We start from the raw sequence: 19,342 nt of genomic DNA, 5'->3' as shown, positions 1-19,342 counted from the left end.
GGGTGGGAATGAAATGGGTGGGAATGGGTATATGCTTTTTGACTTGGCTACCTCCCTAGTATGGAGAAAAAAACTTTGGTATTGGTATATAATAATCATATCCTATGCTTAGAATATGCATAAACTGGTGGTGAAGGAAGTGAGAATAAAAGGTAGACCATGAATTGATGGATGAGATATTCACTTGTCTAATTCTGTTTACCTCACTGTACTATACAGGACTGGAGGTATGGTTGTGGGGTACCATCTTTATGTCTTCTCAAACTGCTGTAAATTCTTTCATGTATCATTTACCAGCACAATAGTATTATTATGTGAAAGGATTGTGAAAGATCAATGAATCAAATATCTTGAAGAGAAGAACATTCTGACAAGACAGTCAGTCTGGGTTCAGATCTGGAAGATCAAATGTGTTGAACCTTTCAAGCTTTTACTTGAGCGCTGCAAGAGAAAGGGGTTGGTGGGCTGTGTGTACCTCAACCTAAAGAAGGCTTTTCATAACATACTTCACTGACAAGAGAACAAATTGGAAAAGTGTAAATATCTGACAGATGTGAAGAAATAGGTTTCTATACAGATGCATAAATACTTGGAATAACTTACAAAAATTATATAACCCTAGCTGAAATAAACTGTATGATAATGGGAGAATAAAGAGATATAACCCAAGCTAGAACTATATACGAATTTGCATACATACCATATACCAATGGCTTTTTTCCCTTTTATAAGAGAGGGAGCCAAAAAACAAAGGCATAAAAACCACTCCCACCCATTCCATCCCTAATACACTCCACTCCCCTCCACCCTCTTCCCTTCCTCTTATCTTGGCACCTACTGGATGACGGGTCATCCCTGCATCTCACCCACTGCCCTGGGTCAGAAGCAGTGTCGCAAGACATAGCACATCCACAGCAAGGCCACTTCATTAAATCGGAACACACACCCCCCCCTCTCCATCCCCTCATGCTGAAAAGAAGATGGGGAGAAATCCCTTCAGGCTGTGTCAATTCATTTCTCACACATACTCCCTCACTCCCCATCCCCTACCCACTCCACCTCATACACAACCATTCTCCATTCACCCCTATATTATGTCCTCTCCCATCCTTCTTCAACAGACATTCCTCTCTTTCCCAATGCCCCTTCTACCCCATCCATCCATCTCATTCTAGGTCAACAACCCCTCATGTTCACTCCTTCCACACCTCTTTTACTAGTCTTTCTTCACTTATTCTTTCCATGCTTCCAAACCATCTTAATACTCTTACATCCACCCTATCTCCCAACTCCCTTTCCACCCCCGTTCTCCTCCTCACCTCCTCATTTCTCACTCTATCCAGCCTAGTAACCCTTATCATACTTCTCAGGCACCTCATCTCAAACACATTCAAACTCCTCCTCTCTTCCTCACTTATATTCTATGTTTCTGCCCCATACAGTGCTGTCAGCACAATCACTCCTTCATACAATCTCCTCTTAGCATCAATTCCCAACTGTCTATAAATTTGCAATCATGGAAATAGACATCAATAAATCAAAATTAGACAACAATAAATCAAATCCTATCTCGATACCTGGGCCATTGGGGACCAATATTTACAAAATTAAAGGTCCAAAGAAATGACGAAGGAAATCGTCAGGTGGTGACTTACATATGCGAACCTAGCTGGCTTGGGTGGTGGAAGGGGTAGTGGGAGGGGTTCATGACCCATCATGTCGGGAAGGAGGGGGTTGGGGGGTTTGGGGGTTGCGAGGTCAGTTGGGGAGAGGATGGATGGAGTGGGTGGGAAGAGGTGGAGGGGGGGGCTGGGGCGTATTGACATAGGGTCTGGTCACGGGTCGTGGTGATGGTGGCGGCTTCACTGCATTGTTAAACAAGCTAATGATTTTGTAAGTATTGGTCCCCAATCGAGATAGGATTTGATTTATTGTTGTCTAATTTTGATTTATTGATGTCTATTTCCATGATTGTGAATTTTTGTTCTTTATTTCTGTATGTCGGTAATTTTTATGTTACAGATTTTCCTGAAGATGTCTCCTTGCAGACGAAACATTGAATAAATGAATCATTTTGGCAATCTGGTTTATGCCCACCCTCCAAATGGCAGAGTACTGGTTAGAAATCTTGAGAATACCCATAAGAAGATTAGCAACCTCCTTAATGCTGTTAACTTTAATAACGCATACATATATATATATGTATGTATATATATATATATATTTATATATATATATGAATATATACATATATACACATATATATATTTTTGTAGAAACCACTGGGAAAATGAAAAAAACAATATTATTGAATCTTGTTTCATAAAAAGAAATTTTGGAAATAACATGAACTTGAGTTTGGGTTTATTTAAATTTTTGGGTGGCATAGTGATTGCACGCACTAAACAGCACCAAAAAACACCGAAAACACAGCGAAAACACCGCAAACATAGCTAATTGACGTCCGTTAATGAGAGGTCTCACTGTACAGAAATAAAGAACAAGGGTGTTAACCTTAACAAAAATTCACAATCATGAAAATAGACATCAATAAATCAAAATTAGACAACAATAAATCAAATCCTATCTCGATACCTGGGCCGTTGGGGACCAATACTTACAGAATTAAAGGTCCAAAGAAATGACGAAGGAAATTGTTGGGTGGTGACTTGTATATGCGAACCTAGCTGGCTTGGGTGGTGGAAGGGGTAGTGGGAGGGGTTCATGACCCATCATGTCGGGAAGGAGGGGATTGGGGGGTTAGGGGGTTGCGAGGTCGGTTGGGGAGAGGATGGATGAAGTGGGTGGGAAGTGGTGGAGAGGGGGTTGGGGCATATTGACATAGGGTGTGGTCATGGGTCGTGGTGGTGGCGGCGGCTTCACTGCATTGTTAACCACTTCCATACGGTGACGCCTACGTAGCCGGCATGAGGAGCAAGTGGGTACTCGATGATGCCGATGTCGGCATCTTGATTATATTTATTGTAGTCATACCTACGTAATTTCCATTCTCTCTAAACTGGCTTCATCAATTTTCTATGGTTATCAAAATACACGGGTGAAAGACAACGAACGATTGAGCACTGACTTTATTTTTTATAATGCGATTATTATGACGCAACATCACACGTTGGGCAGCTAATGCTGTCAGACGTGCGATGTGCCCCAGAGTGAAGAGGTTACACAAGCTAATGATTTTGTAAGTATTGGTCCCAAACAGCCCATGTATCAAGATAGGATTTGATTTATTGTTGTCTAATTTTGATTTATTGATGTCTATTTCCATGATTGTGAATTTTTGTTAAGGTTAACACCCTTGTTCTTTATTTCTGTATGTCGGTAATTTTTATGTTACAGATTTTCCTGAAGATGTCTCCTTGCAGACGAAACGTTGAATAAATGAATCATTTTGGCAATCTGGTTTATGCCCACCCTCCAAATGGCAGAGTACTGGTTAGAAAGCTTGAGAATACCCATAAGAAGATTAACAACCTCCTTAATGCTGTTAACTTTAATAACACATACATACATATATATATATATATATATATATATGTATATATATATATGTATATATATATACCTACATATATTTTTGCAGAAACCACCGGAAAATTGAAAAAACAATATTATTGAATCTTGTTTCATAAAAAGAAATTTTGGAAATAACATGAACTTAGAGTTTGGGTTTATATAAATTGGACAATTTTATTGACAAAATTGTGTGTGATAAAATGTAACATGGGACCTTTCCGAATATCCTCTGTCTTCTTATGTATATATTGTTTCTTTCTGTATTGCTTTTCTGTGCCTTTGAAAATGTCTTAATAGACGAAAATGTTCAGTATCTGTTTTTTCAATTTCCCAGTGGTTTCTGCAAAAATAGTTTATCACGTGTGTCTTGTGATTTCTTTGCATATATATATACATACATACATACATGCATACATACATATATATATATATATGTATATATATATATGTATATGTATATATATATATATATATATATATATATATATATATATATATATATATATATATATATACACACACACACAAATCTTTCTTACCATAGATATGTCTGGTGTATACAGAATCTGTGTTCGGTGAGGCAAGGTAACAGTCCACAGCTCAGGCGTTGGATACAGGATATGTGCCCACCCTTTGGATAGGCTGATCTGTGATCCATATCGGACACCCACAAGGTCCGTAATTTTGAGAGCACCATAGCAGGTCTGCATAACATTATCCACTTCTACTCCATGCTTATTCTTTACTTTTGGCACCACCTGTTAAGATATATAGATAATGCATTTTAAAACTTAATGATAGAAATACAGAAATTGGGTTTATGGTCTTTTTTTGTTACATGTGACAAAAAACTGCTTAACCTATTGTATTCAATCCAATTAAGAAAAGACCAATGACTAAATATTTAGGTGAGTATTATTAAACTTCTTAGCTTTAAACAATAATTATGCATACTATTCCTAACAATTATACTCTTTTTAATAATATCTATGCATACTCGTACTATTCCTGACAATTATTCATACATACATATACCAAAGGCTTTTTCCCCCTTACAAGGGAGGTAGCCAAAAAAAAAGACACAAAAACCATTCCCACCTATTCCATCCCCAATACACTCCACTCCCTTCCACCCTCCCTCTTATCTTGGCACCTGACAATTATACTACAATAAATATATCCAAGCTAGTATTAAACTTCTTAACTTTTAACAATAAAGAAAAAATCTTTATAAAATATAATCGTACATACTTTTCCTGACAATCATACATATATACATACATATAACAAGGGCTTTTTCCCCCTTACAAGGGAGGCAGCCAAAGTCAAAAGGCACAATTCCACTCCCACCCATTTCATACCTACTCACTCCACTCCCATTAACCACCCCTCCATCTTTTCTTGGCTCCTCCTGAATGACAGGTCATTCCTGCATCTTGCCCATCACCCTGAGTCAGAAGCAATGCAGCAAGACACAGCACATCCATAGTAAGGCCGCTTCACCCAATTTGTGACTCCCCTCTCCATCCCCTCATGCAGAAAAAGAGAAGATGGAGAGAAATCCCTTCAAGCTGCATCAAAATATCAGTCACACACAAAGCTAAAATCACCATTAGAAGGAAGGAGATTTCAGTCTATAGACAAAATTAAAAATAATGCAACGAGCCAGCTGTTGAAGATCCTAAAAGACTTTGCGAAATGTTTTGAAATGTGGAAAGGACAGTGGGAGAAGTGTGTGAGGTCCAAAGGAGACTACTTTGAAGTAGAGTAGGGTGCCATTGTCCTCGGTTAGAAGCATTTCTTGAAATTGTAAATGGCTGGATACTTTCCAGACAGACCTCATAGGTTCACTTCCCAAGGAATAATTTAAGACCATCCTTAAACTATTCCTTGGGAAGCGAAATCAATACAAAAGCAAGAGGAGAAAGATTTGAGTGTTGATAAAAGACAATCTGTCACCTGACAGACATATCAGCAGGATTATAGAAGAGATGTACTAACTACTGCAAGAGATTAACCCCTTCCATACGGTGCCGCATACGTAGGCGGCATGGTGAGCAAGTGGATACGCGAGCCTGCCATATCAAATCTTGATTATATTTATTGTAGTTGCCCCTGCGTAATGACATACTCTCTAAACTGTCTTCATCACATTTTCTATGGTTATCAAAATTCACGGGTGAAAGAGAGAACGATCGATATAAGCGGTGACTATATTTTATGATGCGAGTATTATTACGACACATCGTACGTCTGGCAGCTGATGCTGCCCACGAGATTTTGGCCCGTACTGAAGAGGTTAAAGTGACATTTCACTTTATAGATGATGAAATGAGGAAAACACTCTTTGAAACCCTGATCCATCCAAGATTGGAATACAAGGGGTGATTGAAAAATTCATGGCCTATGGTAGCACATGAGATAATACAGGCTTGTAGCTTTTTTCACACAGAATCTAATCTTTCATATTTTTTACAGATAATTGATTTGGGACAGTAAGGTATTGTGAAGAAATTGACAAAATTGGTCATGCAGTCATTCAATATCTCCACATCAAAGGCTCAACTCCAAAGGAAATTCACAAGGACATGGTGGCTACTCTACAAGATAATGATCCTTCATACAGCATGGTTTAAAAAATGGGCAGCTGATTTCAAACAGGGCAGGGACAGCCTGGAATATGACCCTCGTCAAGGGAGGCCTGCCACGGTCACCACTCAAGAAATCATCGACAAAATCCATGACATGTTCACAGATCAGCGTTTGACCGAACGTTTTATTGCAAAAGAGTTGGGCATCTCCCAGGAACATGTTCATGGAATTATCCACAACCATCTTGAAATGATGATGGTCTTAGCTTGATGGGTCCCAAAACTTCTTGGACCAGATCAGAAGTGGCTGCGATGCAACATGTCAATGAACAATCTTACAATTTTTTATGCTGATCCACAAAGATTTATCTGGCGATTTATGACCATGGATGATACTTGGGTTCACCACTTCCAGCCTGAGTTGAAAGAACAATCAAAACAATGGAAGCATCATGAATCTCCAGCTCCAAAGAAGGCCAAGTCTGTGATATTTCCAGGGTAGATGGGTTCCATTTTTTTGGATTCTGAAGGGGTGCTACTGGTGGATTATCTGACAAAGGGTCAATCCATTACTGGACCATACTATGCCAACTTAATAAGGCAGCTGCAAGAGAAAATTAAGAAAAACAGCATGGAAAGCTGTCATTAGGAGGGATATTTTTCCATCAGGACAACACGCCAGCATACAAATCTGCCCTGGCTCTTGCTGCTCTACATGATTGCAACCTCCAGCTAGTTGAACATTCACCCTATTAAATATGGAATTATAAATTTTTGTACCTACGGACAAGAGCCACGCATCATTTTGTCTGTGATAGAGGAAAACTCTGTTCAGAGAAATGATGACACTTTTATACTACGACTATCCCTCCATTATGCTGTCCCCCAACCCCTTGTTACTATCCTGTACTATTTCTTTGAATATTCATTTCTTTTTTTTGCCGACCCTGTGGTTGGGGAAGAGAATACTACCACCAAGTCTTTCCACTTGAGTCGTAAAAGGCAACAAAAAACGGGACAGGGGTGGGATTAGGAGTCCTACTACCTGTAGCCCCAAAAGGGAACATTCCTAAAAAAAAGAAAAAAAGGCATAAGAGGGTCTGGGAGTCTTCCAACCAGTACCCTAAGGTTTGGGTCTTTTAATGTGTGTGGATGTGGTACAGATGAGAGTACAAGGGAAGAGATAGGCAGTATGTTTGTGAGAAGAAAGATGGATGTGCTGGTTTTGAGTGAAACTAAAATTAAAGGAAAGGGCAACTGTGAGTTTGGGAGTGTAGCTGGTAGGCTGGTAGGTACTCAGGAGTGAAGAGGGGACAAGGGAGAGAAGGGGTGGCTACACTAGTAAGTGAAGAGATAAGGAAGCAGGTAGTGGAGTGGAAGGAGGTTTCATCAAGGTTGATGTGGATATAGGTGAAGCTGGGGAGATGTGGGTTTTTGTAAGTGCGTATGGATCTGGTAGTGAGAAGAGCGTAGAGGAAAGGGAGGCTTTTTGGATAGATATAAATGAGTGCATAGAGGGATTAGGGAGAAATGTCAATGTAATAGTACTGGGAGACCTTAATGCTAGGGTAGGAAATGAACCAAATGACGGAGTGGTTGGGAAATGTGGAGTTCCAGGAAAGAATCATAGTGGAGAGTTGATGGTGGAGATGTGTCTAGAGAGTTGATATAGCAAATACAGTGTTTTGGAAGAAAGTCAAGCATAAGTACACATGGAAGAGGGTGGTGGATGGAAGGGTGGCAGATAGAGCATTAATGGACTATATAGTGGTGACCAGGAGTATGGTAGGAAGAGTTAAGGATGTACATGTGCTAAGGGGAGAGAGTGGGGGAATATCAGATAATTTCCTGGTGGAAGGTAAATTGAGAGTCGAGAATAGGTGGAGAAAGAGGAAAAGGGAAGAAGGTAGGGAGGTACTTAGAGTGAACTGCTTAAATGAGGAAAAAAAGGAGAGCAAGTAGAAGAAGCTGAAAGAGGAGTGGGAGGGAGTAAAGGATAAAGTAGAACTAGGAGTGGAGGAATGGGGATGGTTCAAGGAGGGAGTCATAAGGTGTGCAAAGATGGTGTGTGGAACAAGGAGGGCAGGAGGAAATAGAAGGAAGGGTAGTGAGTGGTGGGATGAGGAAGCAAAGAAATGTGTAGAAGAGAAGCAGGCATTCATAGATGGGCTACAAATTAGGATGAGGGAATCGTATGAGGGGTACAAAGTGAAGAGAAGGGAAGTTAAGCATAAGATAAAGGAAGCAAAGAGGAGAACAGATGTGAAATGGGGTAAGAGTATGACAGAATATTTGGAAAGTAATAAAAAGATGTTTTGGAAGGAAAGTAAAAGAGAAAGAGGAGGTGAATCAAGTAGAGAAGAAAAGGTAAAAGGTGCAGATGGAGAGATGATAATGGAAGAGAAGGCAGTGAGAGGAAGGTGGGCAGAGTATTTTAGGGAGTTGGTTAATGTGAAGGAGGATAGGGAGGGAAAGGTAGTTGCAGTGGGAAGCACTAAAAAAAATGAGAGTGATGAGTGAGGAAAATGGAGGAGAAATAGGGAAGGATGAAGTGAAAGCAGCTGTTAAGATGATGAGAGCAGGTAAGGCACCTGGTTGGAAGGATGCCATGTAGAATGTCTGAAAAAAGGAGGAAAAAGTTATGGTGGACTGGCTGGTGAGGGTAGAGTGCTGGAGGACTGGAGGAGTGCCTGTATAGTTCCACTTTACAAAGGAAAGGGGGACAAGTGTGAGTGTAGTAGTTTCTGAGGGATCAGCTTATGGGAGGGTCTTGATTGAGAGGATTAGGAGGAACAGAGGGAGTAATTGGTGAGGAACAGTGTGGGTTTAGGACAGGTAGGGGTTGTGCAGATCAGATTTTTGTGGTAAGACAGATATGTGAGAAAGCTATAGGAAAAGGTAAAGATGTATTTTGGGCTTTTATGGTTTTGGAAAAGGCTTACGACAGGGTAGACAGGAAGGAACTGTGGGAGGTACTGCAGATATATGGGATAGGAGGAAAGCTGGTAAGAGCAGTCAAGAGTTTTTATGAGTAGTAGATCTTGTGTTAGGATTAGAAATGGAGTGTGAATGGTTTGAGGTAAAGGTGGGACTTCGTCAGGGATGTGTTATGTCGCCCTGGCTGTTCAATCTTTACATGGATGGGGTGGTGCGAGAGGTGAATGCAAGGGTAGCGGGTCAGGGGTTGGAGATGATTAAAGAAAATGGAGAAAAGTGGGAGGTGAACCAGTTGTTGTTTGCGGACGACACTGCGCTTGTAGCAGGATCAGAGGAGGGATTGAGAATGTTAGTGACAGAGTTTGAGAAGGTGTGTGAATGAAGGAAGCTGAAGATAAATGTGGGTAAAAGTAAGGTGATGAGATGTACAAGGGGAGAGAGTGACAGCAGGCTGGAAGTGAGCATTAAGGGTGAGACTCTGGAGGAAGTGGATAGTGTTAGATACTTGGGTGCGAATGTGACAGGAAAGGGAGGAGTGGGGGTGGAGGTAGAATGTAGATTGAGAGAAGTGAGTAAATGCCTTGGTGGATTGAAGTGTAATGCGAAATAGACATCTGGAAATGGATGCTAAGAGGAGGTTATATGAAGGGGTGATTCTATGCCAACAGTATTGTACGGGGCAGAAACATGGAACATGAGAGAGGGAGAGAGGAAGAGAGGAGTTTGAATGTGTTTGAGATGAAATGTCTGAGAAGTATGACAGGAGTTACTAGGCTAGATAGAGTGAGAAATGAGGTGAGGAGGAGAGCAGGGGTGGAAAGGGAACTGGGAGATAGGGTTGATGAAAGAGTATTAGGATGGTTTGGACACATGGAAAGAATGAGTGAGAAGAAAGATTAGTAAAAGAAGTGTGGAAGGCAGAGGTGGAATAAGTGAATATGAGGGGGCATCCTAAGATGAGATGGATGGAATGAAAGGGGCTTTACAAAAGAGAGGAATGTCTGTGGAGGAAGGACGGGAGAGGACAGAAGATAGGGGTGAATGGAGAGGGGTTGTGTATAGATGATGTTGTGATGCATGAGGGGGAGTGGGTGGGGGATGGGGGTGAAGAAGTATGTATGAGAAAAAAATTGATGCAGCTCGAAGGGATTTCTCCCCATCTCCTTTTCTGCATGAGGGGACGGGTCGCCGAATTCATGAAGCGGCCTCGCTGTGGATGTGCTGTGTCTTGCGACACTGCTTCTGACCCAGGGCAGTGGACAGGATGCAGGAATGACCTGTCATCCAGAAGGTGCCAAGATAAGAGGGAGGGAGGAGGGTGGAGGGGAGTGGAATATATAGGAAATGGAATGGAAGTGATTTCTATGCCTTTTTCTTTTTGGCTACCTCCTGTGTAGGGGGAAAACCCTTTGGTATATGTATGTACCTGAAAGGAAAATTGGTCTGTAATTTGTTGGGTCTTCCTTATTTCTTCCTTTGTAAATTGGTACAATATCGTTATTTTTCCAGTCTTCTGGTATTTTTCCTTTATGAGTGAGCAACTTATTATGTTATTATAATTTTGTCTGTTAGTTCTTTTTTACATTCTTTTAATATCCAGTTTGCTATTCTATTCAGGCCATACAATTTCCTGACATAGAGATTCATTGTTTGGTCCATTATTTTTTTTACGTGTTACTATTATTTCCCTCGTGTGTGGGGGGGGGGGAGATTTCACTTCTCTCCCTTCAACCTGATTGATTTTGTACATTTTCTCTGGTGAAAACTGACTTGAAGTGTTTGCTCATGGCTTCAGCCATTTCTGTATCTTCTGTGTATTCCATATTCCCTTGGTGTAGTTTCACTATTTCCTGTTCGTTTTTTAGTTTACCATTTATATATCTATAGAAGAGTTTTAGCTCATCCTTACATTTTTCTATTATGTCTTTTTCATAGTTTCTTTTTTCTTCCCTGTGTATTTTTACATATTCGTTCCTTTGATTAATATATATTTGTCACTTTCTAAGTTTTTCGTATTTTCTCCATCTTTTCCAAGCTCTATCTTTTCTATCTTTTGCTTGTCTGCACCTTCTATTAAACTAGCACTTAATATACACCTTTTCCAGTTTTTGTTTTGGGACATATTTATCCATTCCTTCTTTATAGATTTTCATCAGAATCATCCATTTTTTTCCACTTGTGTTTCTTCCTTGTAGAATTTATCCCAGTTCACTTTAAGAAAAAACTCCTGCTTCTCAAAATCCATTTTACTATACATAAGTCTTCCTTTCATGTGTTTCTCATTTCTCTTTGTATTTCCTCCTTTAGTTCTATCTCAAGTAGTATGTGGTCACTCCTCACAATTGGTGTCTTGTATTCAATTTTGTCCACTATTTCAGGTTCTGATGTAAATAGTAAATCTAGTCTCAATGGTTCTTCATTATTTCTAAATCTAGTTATTTCTTTTACCCATTGTGTCATTATATGTTCTATAGTCATGTTGAGTAATACATTTCCCCATTGATCCTCTCCACCTTTCACTATTATCTCTTCCCAACATATTTCTTTGCAATTAAAATATCCCATCAGTACTGCATTACTTTCATCCTTCAGCATCTCATTTAATGGAAGTCCCATATCATCTAACATTTTGAAATAATCTCTCCAAGACCCTGTTTTTGGGGGCACATAAATCACTGCAAACTTTCTGCTTTTCCTGTCACTATCTTCAACTCTTATTGTGATCATCACCCTGTTCTCTCCATATGTAACTTTCGTCACATTTAGGTTTTTCTTAACCAGAAATATGACTCCTCCACCCTGTTTCTCCTCTCTATTTCTAAGCCAGTGATTATAAAATCCATGTCCAACAATTTTTGGTACTAGTGGACCCCTTAATTTTGTCTCCACAATTCCCATTATATCTAGTTTTGCTTCTGACATTTAGTTTGATTAATCCTGTGATTTATCCATCTATATTGGTATAAATTAATTTTAATTTTCTACTCCCTCCATATCACTCTCTGAACCTATCACTTTTTTTCTATACAATTTTTTAGTCTCATGTCTAACACTCTCCGATAGAACTGCATTTTCTTGGTTTCCATTCTTTTCTTGTTTTTTCTTTACGTTCACTTCTAAATGTCGTAACTCTTTCTCTTTCCTCATCATTCATGTCTCTTTATCCATATATTTTTGTAGTATTTGCTTCTTGCTAATTTTCCTGTTTTTGCTAAGATTTCTTCTGTTGCCATTTGTGACTCTAATTTTATCTTTAGGGGTCAACTTTTTCCTTTTGTATATTTACCCGTTCTGTGCACTTCCCCTATCTCCTTTTCTATTTCTTGTTCATCTTGTACTACTTTTAGAAATTTTCTTGCCAATTCTTTCTCTTTATCTCTCAGGGACCAATTCAGGTTATGTTTTTCCTTTAGACCATGTACAGTCGAACCACGAAAGCCCGGACCCTCACATGACCGGTCAAAATGAACAAAGGGCGTACTTTTCAAGCAAAGTTCCCAATTTGCCCGGTAGGTGGCAGCAACGGCCGTACACGTGTACTCAAACCCGACCCAGTCAAGCCGCCACCAGGGTGCTGTTTCGTAGAATTTTGTACCAAAACATAGTGAAATAGCGGTATGTGGCAACTGCACAAGGACATGAGGATTTTTTTTCTACATATCAGCGGGCTGTTAAAAACATTCAAAAACTCAATTTTTTTGTTTAAAAACCATAGAACTAGTTATCAAATAATAAATGGTACATCAAAATATGACTTTTATTGGTAATTGTCTAAGTCTAAATAAAAATATTCTTCTAAAAAATGCTGTGGAAGTCAGGGACAGGTGGTATTACAGTGACACTTTGTCCTAAAAATATTCTTGAAAAAGCGCTTGGGTAAGTCGGGGTCAGGTGGTATTCTTCTTCTTCTTCTTCGCGTTCCTCTTCTTCTTTGTCGCGTTCTTCTTCTTCTTCGCGTTCTTCTTCTTCTTCATGTTCTTCTTCTTTGCGTTCTTCTTCTTCTTCTTCTTTGCATTCTTCTTCTTCTTCCTCGCGTTCTTCTTCGCGTTTTTCTTCGCGTTCTTCGCATTCTACTTCGTGTTCTTCTTCGCGTTCTTCTTCACATTCTACTTCTTGTTCTTCTTCACATTCTTCATGCTGGGGATCCCGTGTTGGGGTTCCGCCCCGAGGCCGAAGGGGAAAACAAGGGATTAGAGAGCGGAAAGCTGCAGCCGTAGGCCGCTCTTTGCGCAGCCAAGCCCCCGGCGAAGCCAGTAAGGGCGAAGCCCACTGCTTGTGTTACTTATAAACTATTATACCCCAAAAGATACGTTTTTATGGTGTAGAAAAAAATTCTAAGCTAAAGTTTCAGCTTTCTTTTAGCACCAGGGCTGCCGTTTCGTAGAATTTGTAGCAAAACGTAGTAAAATAGCGGCATGTGGCAACTACACAAGGACGAGGAATTTTTTTCTACATATCAGCGGGCTGTTAAAACATTCAAAAACTCAAATTTTTGTTTAAAAATAATAGAACAAGTTATCAAATAATAAATGGTACATCAAAATATGACTTTTATTAGTAATTGTGTTACTTATAAAATATTATACCCCAAAAGATACGTTTTTACGGAGTAGAAAAAAATTCTACGCTAAAGTTTCAGCTTTCTTTTAGCGATAATAATATTTAAAAAATCATCTTACTGAATACGTTAGGGCATGGGGGCCTTATATACATTCAAGAATAAAAAAAAAAAAAATGTATGCCCCGGTATGGCAACACTCCCATTCTACACGGCAGTGTAGAAAATGCGGCAACCCTGGCCGCCACCACTGTCCCACGTGCATACCTTCCAATATTTACAGTGTACGTAATAAAAAATACAGTACAGTACACTGTATGTACAGTACATTTACATGCCTGTATTACAGTTATTATTACAGAATTATTAGTATTATAGTATTATTATTACAGTATTGTTATTATTACAGTGTTAGAGTATTATTCATATGTGTTTCAATGCCATATCATACATTACTTATATGTATACCGCTACGAAAATCTACGGGTGTTAGGGTGACATTTTCGACGACCGGACTTTTGGCATGACTGGACCGCCCTTCCCCCCAATTAGTCCGGGCTTTCGAGGTTCGACTGTACTACGATACTCTTTTTTTTTTTTTTTTTTTTTTGTCTACTGTATCTCTTACTATGTTTTCTTTTTCTTTAATTACTTTAACCTCTTCACTCCAGGACACATCGCACGTCTGGCAGCATTAGCTGCCTGACGTGCAATGTTGCATCATAATAATCGCATTATAAAAAATAAAGTCAGTGCTCAATCGTTCGTTCTCTTTCACCCGTGTATTTTGATAACCATATAAAATTGATGAAGCCAGTTTAGAGAGAATGGAAATTACGTAGGTACAACTACAATAAATATAATCAAGATGGCGATGTCAGCATCATCGAGTACCCACTTGCTCCTCATGCCGCCTACGTAGGCGTCACCGTATGGAAGTGGTTAATGACTGCACCTTTGGCTTTCTACATTTATTGGTGAACTATTTCTTTGAAAATTACCTTTTCTTCTTTGTCTTTCTTCCAATCATTCCTGAGTTGTTGTAAGTTTTCCTCTCCTATATTTTTTCCTGTTTTTAAGGTCATTGCTTTTATCTGTTCACTTATTTATTTCTTTATTGTCTCACTATCAGTGTTATCATTATTTTTCAACCTCTCATTTTCACATTTTAACTCTGCCAGTTCTTTTTTTCAGTATATTTACCTCTTCTTTTATTTCAGTGTTCACTTTTTTAAGTCACTCACTTGTTTAATTCTTTATTCATCTTCCATAGATTGTTAGTCTCTTGCTTACATGATTCATTCATAATTCTCATCTCCCTCTCTATGTCTATAATTCTACTTATGCCTTCTTTCATACCCACTGAATCCAGGAAAATGTCCCTCATCTCCACTATCTAATAGAAATCTTTTCATACCTCACAGAGATCTCAAGCCTATATCATTTTGCTTCACTCTGGGTACATGTTGACATTGTAATACAACAGACCACTGTCATGGGGCTTTTCTGGCCTGTCATTATTTTCTTCCATTTTACTTCAATACTCACTATTTATGCTGTAATTTAACATTTCAAGTATCCACAGGCACTCCCCTTCCCATTTAACACAACCTAGGTACCCTGCTATTGTAGTACTGTTAAGACATTCCGTTTTTAAAGTATTTCTTGAGAGCTCCAATTTTTACGTGTTGTCACAGTGATGATTGATGTGTATTTATTTACCTAGTTGTATTTACCAAGATGTATCTTACAGGAAGGGGAGCTATGCTCATGGTGTCCTGTTTCACCATATCTAATTTGCTCTCAAATTCTTGTGTTGTTGTTTTTGCACACACTATTGTTTCATCTAGTATGTTCCATACATCCACCACTCTGTGGGTACAGCTGTTTTTTTTTGTTTTGTTTTTTATGTCTCTTCTATAATTGTCCCTTTTGAGTTTCTTTCCATGTCCTCTTGTGTTTCTCTTATCCCAATTTAGTAAGTCATCTCTATCAAGGACTTCTATACCTTTCATAATTCTGTAGATGGTCAACAAGTCAGCTCTTTCTCTTATTTGTTCCAGAGTTGGTAGTTCTAGCTTTGACAATCTTTCTTCATATTGCATTTTTGTTTTCATAATTCTGTAGATGGTCAACAAGTCACCTCTTTCTCTTCTTTGTTCCAGAGTCAGTAGTTCTAGTTTTGACAATCTTTCTTCATATTACATTTTTGATAGTGTTGGGGTCATCTTCGTAGTTGCTCCCTGGATTCTCTCAATTTTCTTTATATTCTTTTTAGTACTGGATGACCATGGTGTCACTGCATACTCCAATTTAGCCCTTATCAGTGTGTGTATTTACCTAGTTGTATTTTATGGGACAAGAGCTATGCTTGTTGTGACCCAATTTCATATCTCTCCACATCCAATTTATTTTTGAACTCGTGTATAGTTCTGGCATTCACTGTTTAGTATTTACCTAGTTGTATTTTGCAGGAGAAGAGCTATGCTCATAGTGACCCACAGCTTATCTTTCTGCATCCAGTTCTTTCTTAAAATCATGTATAGTTTTAGCACTCACCATTTTCTCTTTCACTTATTAAATGAGTGCATAGAGGGTTTAGGAAGAAATGTCAATGTAATAGTACTGGGAGACCTTAATGCTAGGGTGGGAAATGGTCCAATCGATGGAGTGGTTGGGAAGTGTGGAGTTCCAGGAAAGAATCGTAGTGGAGAGTTGATGGTGGAAATGTGTCTAGAAAGAGAGTTGATGATAGCAAATACAGTGTTTCGGAAGAAAGTCTAGCATAAGTACACATGGGAGAGGGTGGTGGAGGGAAGGGTGGTAGATAGAGCGCTAATGGATTATGTAGTGGTAAATAGGATTATGATAGGAAGAGTTAAGGATGTACATGTGCTAAGGGTGGGGGAATATCAGATCATTTTTTTGGTGGAAGGTAAGCTGAGAGTGGAGGATAGATGGAGAAAGAGGAAAGGGACAAAAGGTAGGGAGGTTCTTAGAGTGAACTCCTTGAATGAAAAGGAAAAGGAGAAGGAGTACGAAAAGAAGCTGAAGGAGGAGTGGGAGGGAGTAAAGGATGGAGCAGAGATGGGTGTGGAGGAATGGGGATGGTTCAAGGAGGGAGTCTTAAAGTGTGCAAGAATGGTGTGTGGAACAAGAAGGACAGGGGGAAATAGAAGAAAGGGTAGTGAATGGTGGGATGAGGAAACAAAGAAGGTTGTAGAAGAGAAGAAGCGAGCATTCACAGATTGGTAACAAAAGAGGACGGGGGAGTCATATGAGACGTACAAAGAAAAGAAAAGAGAAGTAAAGCAAAAGGTAAAGGAGGCAAAGAGGAGAGCAGATGTGAAATGGGGTAGGAGTATGACAGAAAATTTTGAAAGTAATAAAAAGATGTTTTGGAAAGAAATTAAGAGAGGAAGAGGAGGTGAATCAAGTAGGGAAGAAAAGGTAAAAGGTACAGATGGAGAGATGATAATGGAAGAGATGGCAGTAAGGGGAAGATGGGCAGAATATTTTAGGGAGTTGCTAAATGTGAAGGAGGATAGGGAAGGAAAGATAGCTGCAGTGGGAAATGCGAAGAAAATGAGAGTGATGAGTGAGGAAAATGGAGGAGAAATAAGGAAGGATGAGGTGAAGGCAGTTGTAAAGATGATGAAAGCAGGTAAGGCACCTGGTCTGGATGGATGCCATGCAGAATGTCTGAAAAAGGGAGGTTCAGTGATGGTGGACTGGTTGGTGAGGTTATTTAATGTTTGCTGGAGAGAGGGTAGAGTACCGGAGGACTGGAGAAGTGCCTGTATAGTTCCTCTTTACAAGGGAAAAAGGGGACAAGTGTGAATGTAGTAGTTTCAGAGGGATTAGCCTGTTAAGTGTAGTAGGGAAGGCTTATGGGAGGATCTTAATTGAGAGGATTAGGAGAGGAACAGAAGGAGTAATTGGTGAGGCACAGTGTGGATTTAGGACAGGTAGAGGTTGTGTAGATCAGATCTTTGTGGTAAGACAGATATGTGAGAAAGCTATTGGAAAGGGGAAGGATGTTTTTTGGGCTTTTATGGATCTGGAAAAGGCTTATGATAGGGTAGACAGAAAGGCACTGTGGGAGGTTATGCAGATTTATGGGATAGGAGGAAAGCTTTTGGGAGCTGTCAAGAGTTTTTATGAGAGTAGTAGAGCTTGTGTCAGGATTAGAAATGGAGAGAGTGAGTGGTTTGAAGTAAAGGTGGGACTTCGTCAAGGACGCGTTATGTCGCCCTGGCTGTTCAACTTATACATGGATGGGGTGGTGCGAGAGGTGAATGCAAGGGTAGTGGGTCAGGGATTGGAGATGGTTAAAGAAAATGGAGAAAAGTGGGAGGTGAGCCAGCTGTTGTTTGCGGACGACACTGCGCTTGTGGCAGGGTCAGAGGAGGGATTGAGGAAGCTGGTGGCTGAGTTTGGGAGAGTATGTGATAGAAGAAAGCTAAAGATAAATGTGGGTAAATGTAAGGTGATGAGATGTACAAGGGGTGAAAGTGGCAGTAGACTGGAAGTGAACATTAAGGGAGAGCGACTGGAGGAAGTGGATAGTTTTAGATACTTGGGTGCAAGTGTAGCAGGAAAAGGTGGAGTGAAGGTGGAGGTAGAATGTAGATTGAGAGAAGCGAGTAAATGCATTGGTGGATTAAAGAGTGTAATGAGGAATAGACATTTGGGAATGGATGCGAAGAGGAGACTGTATGAAGGAGTGATTGTGCCAACAGCACTGTATGGGGCAGAAACGTGGAACATAAGAGAAGAAGAGAGAAGGAGTTTGAATGTGTTTGAGATGAGGTGTCTGAGAAGTATGGTGGGGGTTACTAGGCTGGATAGAGTGAGAAATGAGGAGGTGAGGAGGAGAACAGGGGTGAAAAAGGATTTGGGAGATAGGGTTGATGAAAGAATATTAGGATGGTTTGGACACATGTTAAGAATGAGTGAAGAAAGACTAGTAAAAGAGGTATGGAAGGCAGATGTGGAGGGAGTGAACATGAGGGGACGTCCTAGGATGAGGTGGATGGATGGGGTGAAGGGGGCTTTGGGGAAGAGGGGAATGTCTATTGAGGAAGGAAGGGAGAGGACGGAAGACAGAGGTGAGTGGAGAATGGTTGTATATGGATGATGTTGTGATTGCATGAGGAGGAATGGGCAGGGGGGGGTGTAGTATGTGTGAGTAAATTTTGACGCAGCCCGAAGGGATTTCTCCCCGTCCTCTCCTTATATGCAAGGGGGGACGGAGAGGGGGGGTCGCCGATTAAATGAAGCGGCCTTGCTGTGGATGTGCTGTGTCTTGCGACACTGCTTCTGACCCAGGGCGGTGGGCAGGGTGCAGGGATGACCCGTCATCCAGGAGGTGCTCAGATGAGAGGGAGGGTGGAAGGGGTGGGGAGTGTATTTAGGGATGAAATGGGTGGGAGTGTTTTTATGCCTTTCCCTTTTTGGCTACCTCCCTTGGAAGGGGGAAAAAGCCTTGGTATATGTATGTATCTATTATTATGTGTGGAAAGCTATTCTTTTTCAGATCTCTTCTGCAACTGTCCTTCTTAAGTTTCTTCTCGTGTCCTCTTGTGTTTCTTCTGTCCCATTGAAGTAGATCATCCCTATCAAGGATTTCCATCCCTTTCATAATTCTGTAGATGTTTATCAAATCACCTCTTTCTCTTCTTTGCTCCAGAGTTAGTTTAGTTTGTCCAATCTTTGTTCA

The 19,342-nt window shown here is 40.1% G+C and overlaps 1 protein-coding gene across 6 annotated transcripts in view; it reads right to left on the bottom strand.

Annotated features, from left to right (window-relative positions):
- The window catches only part of Trmt61 (tRNA methyltransferase 61), a 97,855-nt gene that overhangs the window by 65,810 nt on the left and 12,703 nt on the right, over positions 1–19,342 (bottom strand). For all 6 annotated transcript variants that reach the window (XM_076180242.1, XM_076180237.1, XM_076180241.1 and 3 more), the window contains one exon: positions 4,074–4,292. In XM_076180242.1, coding sequence (XP_076036357.1) covers positions 4,074–4,292 — 219 coding nt within the window. The remainder of the gene's footprint in view (positions 1–4,073; positions 4,293–19,342) is intronic.

Source organism: Oratosquilla oratoria, chromosome 44 (assembly GCF_046742065.1).
Source record: "Oratosquilla oratoria isolate Oo_2021 chromosome 44, ASM4674206v1, whole genome shotgun sequence".
Taxonomy (NCBI): domain Eukaryota; kingdom Metazoa; phylum Arthropoda; class Malacostraca; order Stomatopoda; family Squillidae; genus Oratosquilla; species Oratosquilla oratoria.
The sequence above is the reverse complement of the archived record's forward strand: the minus strand, read 5'-3'. Positions and strand labels throughout refer to the sequence as shown.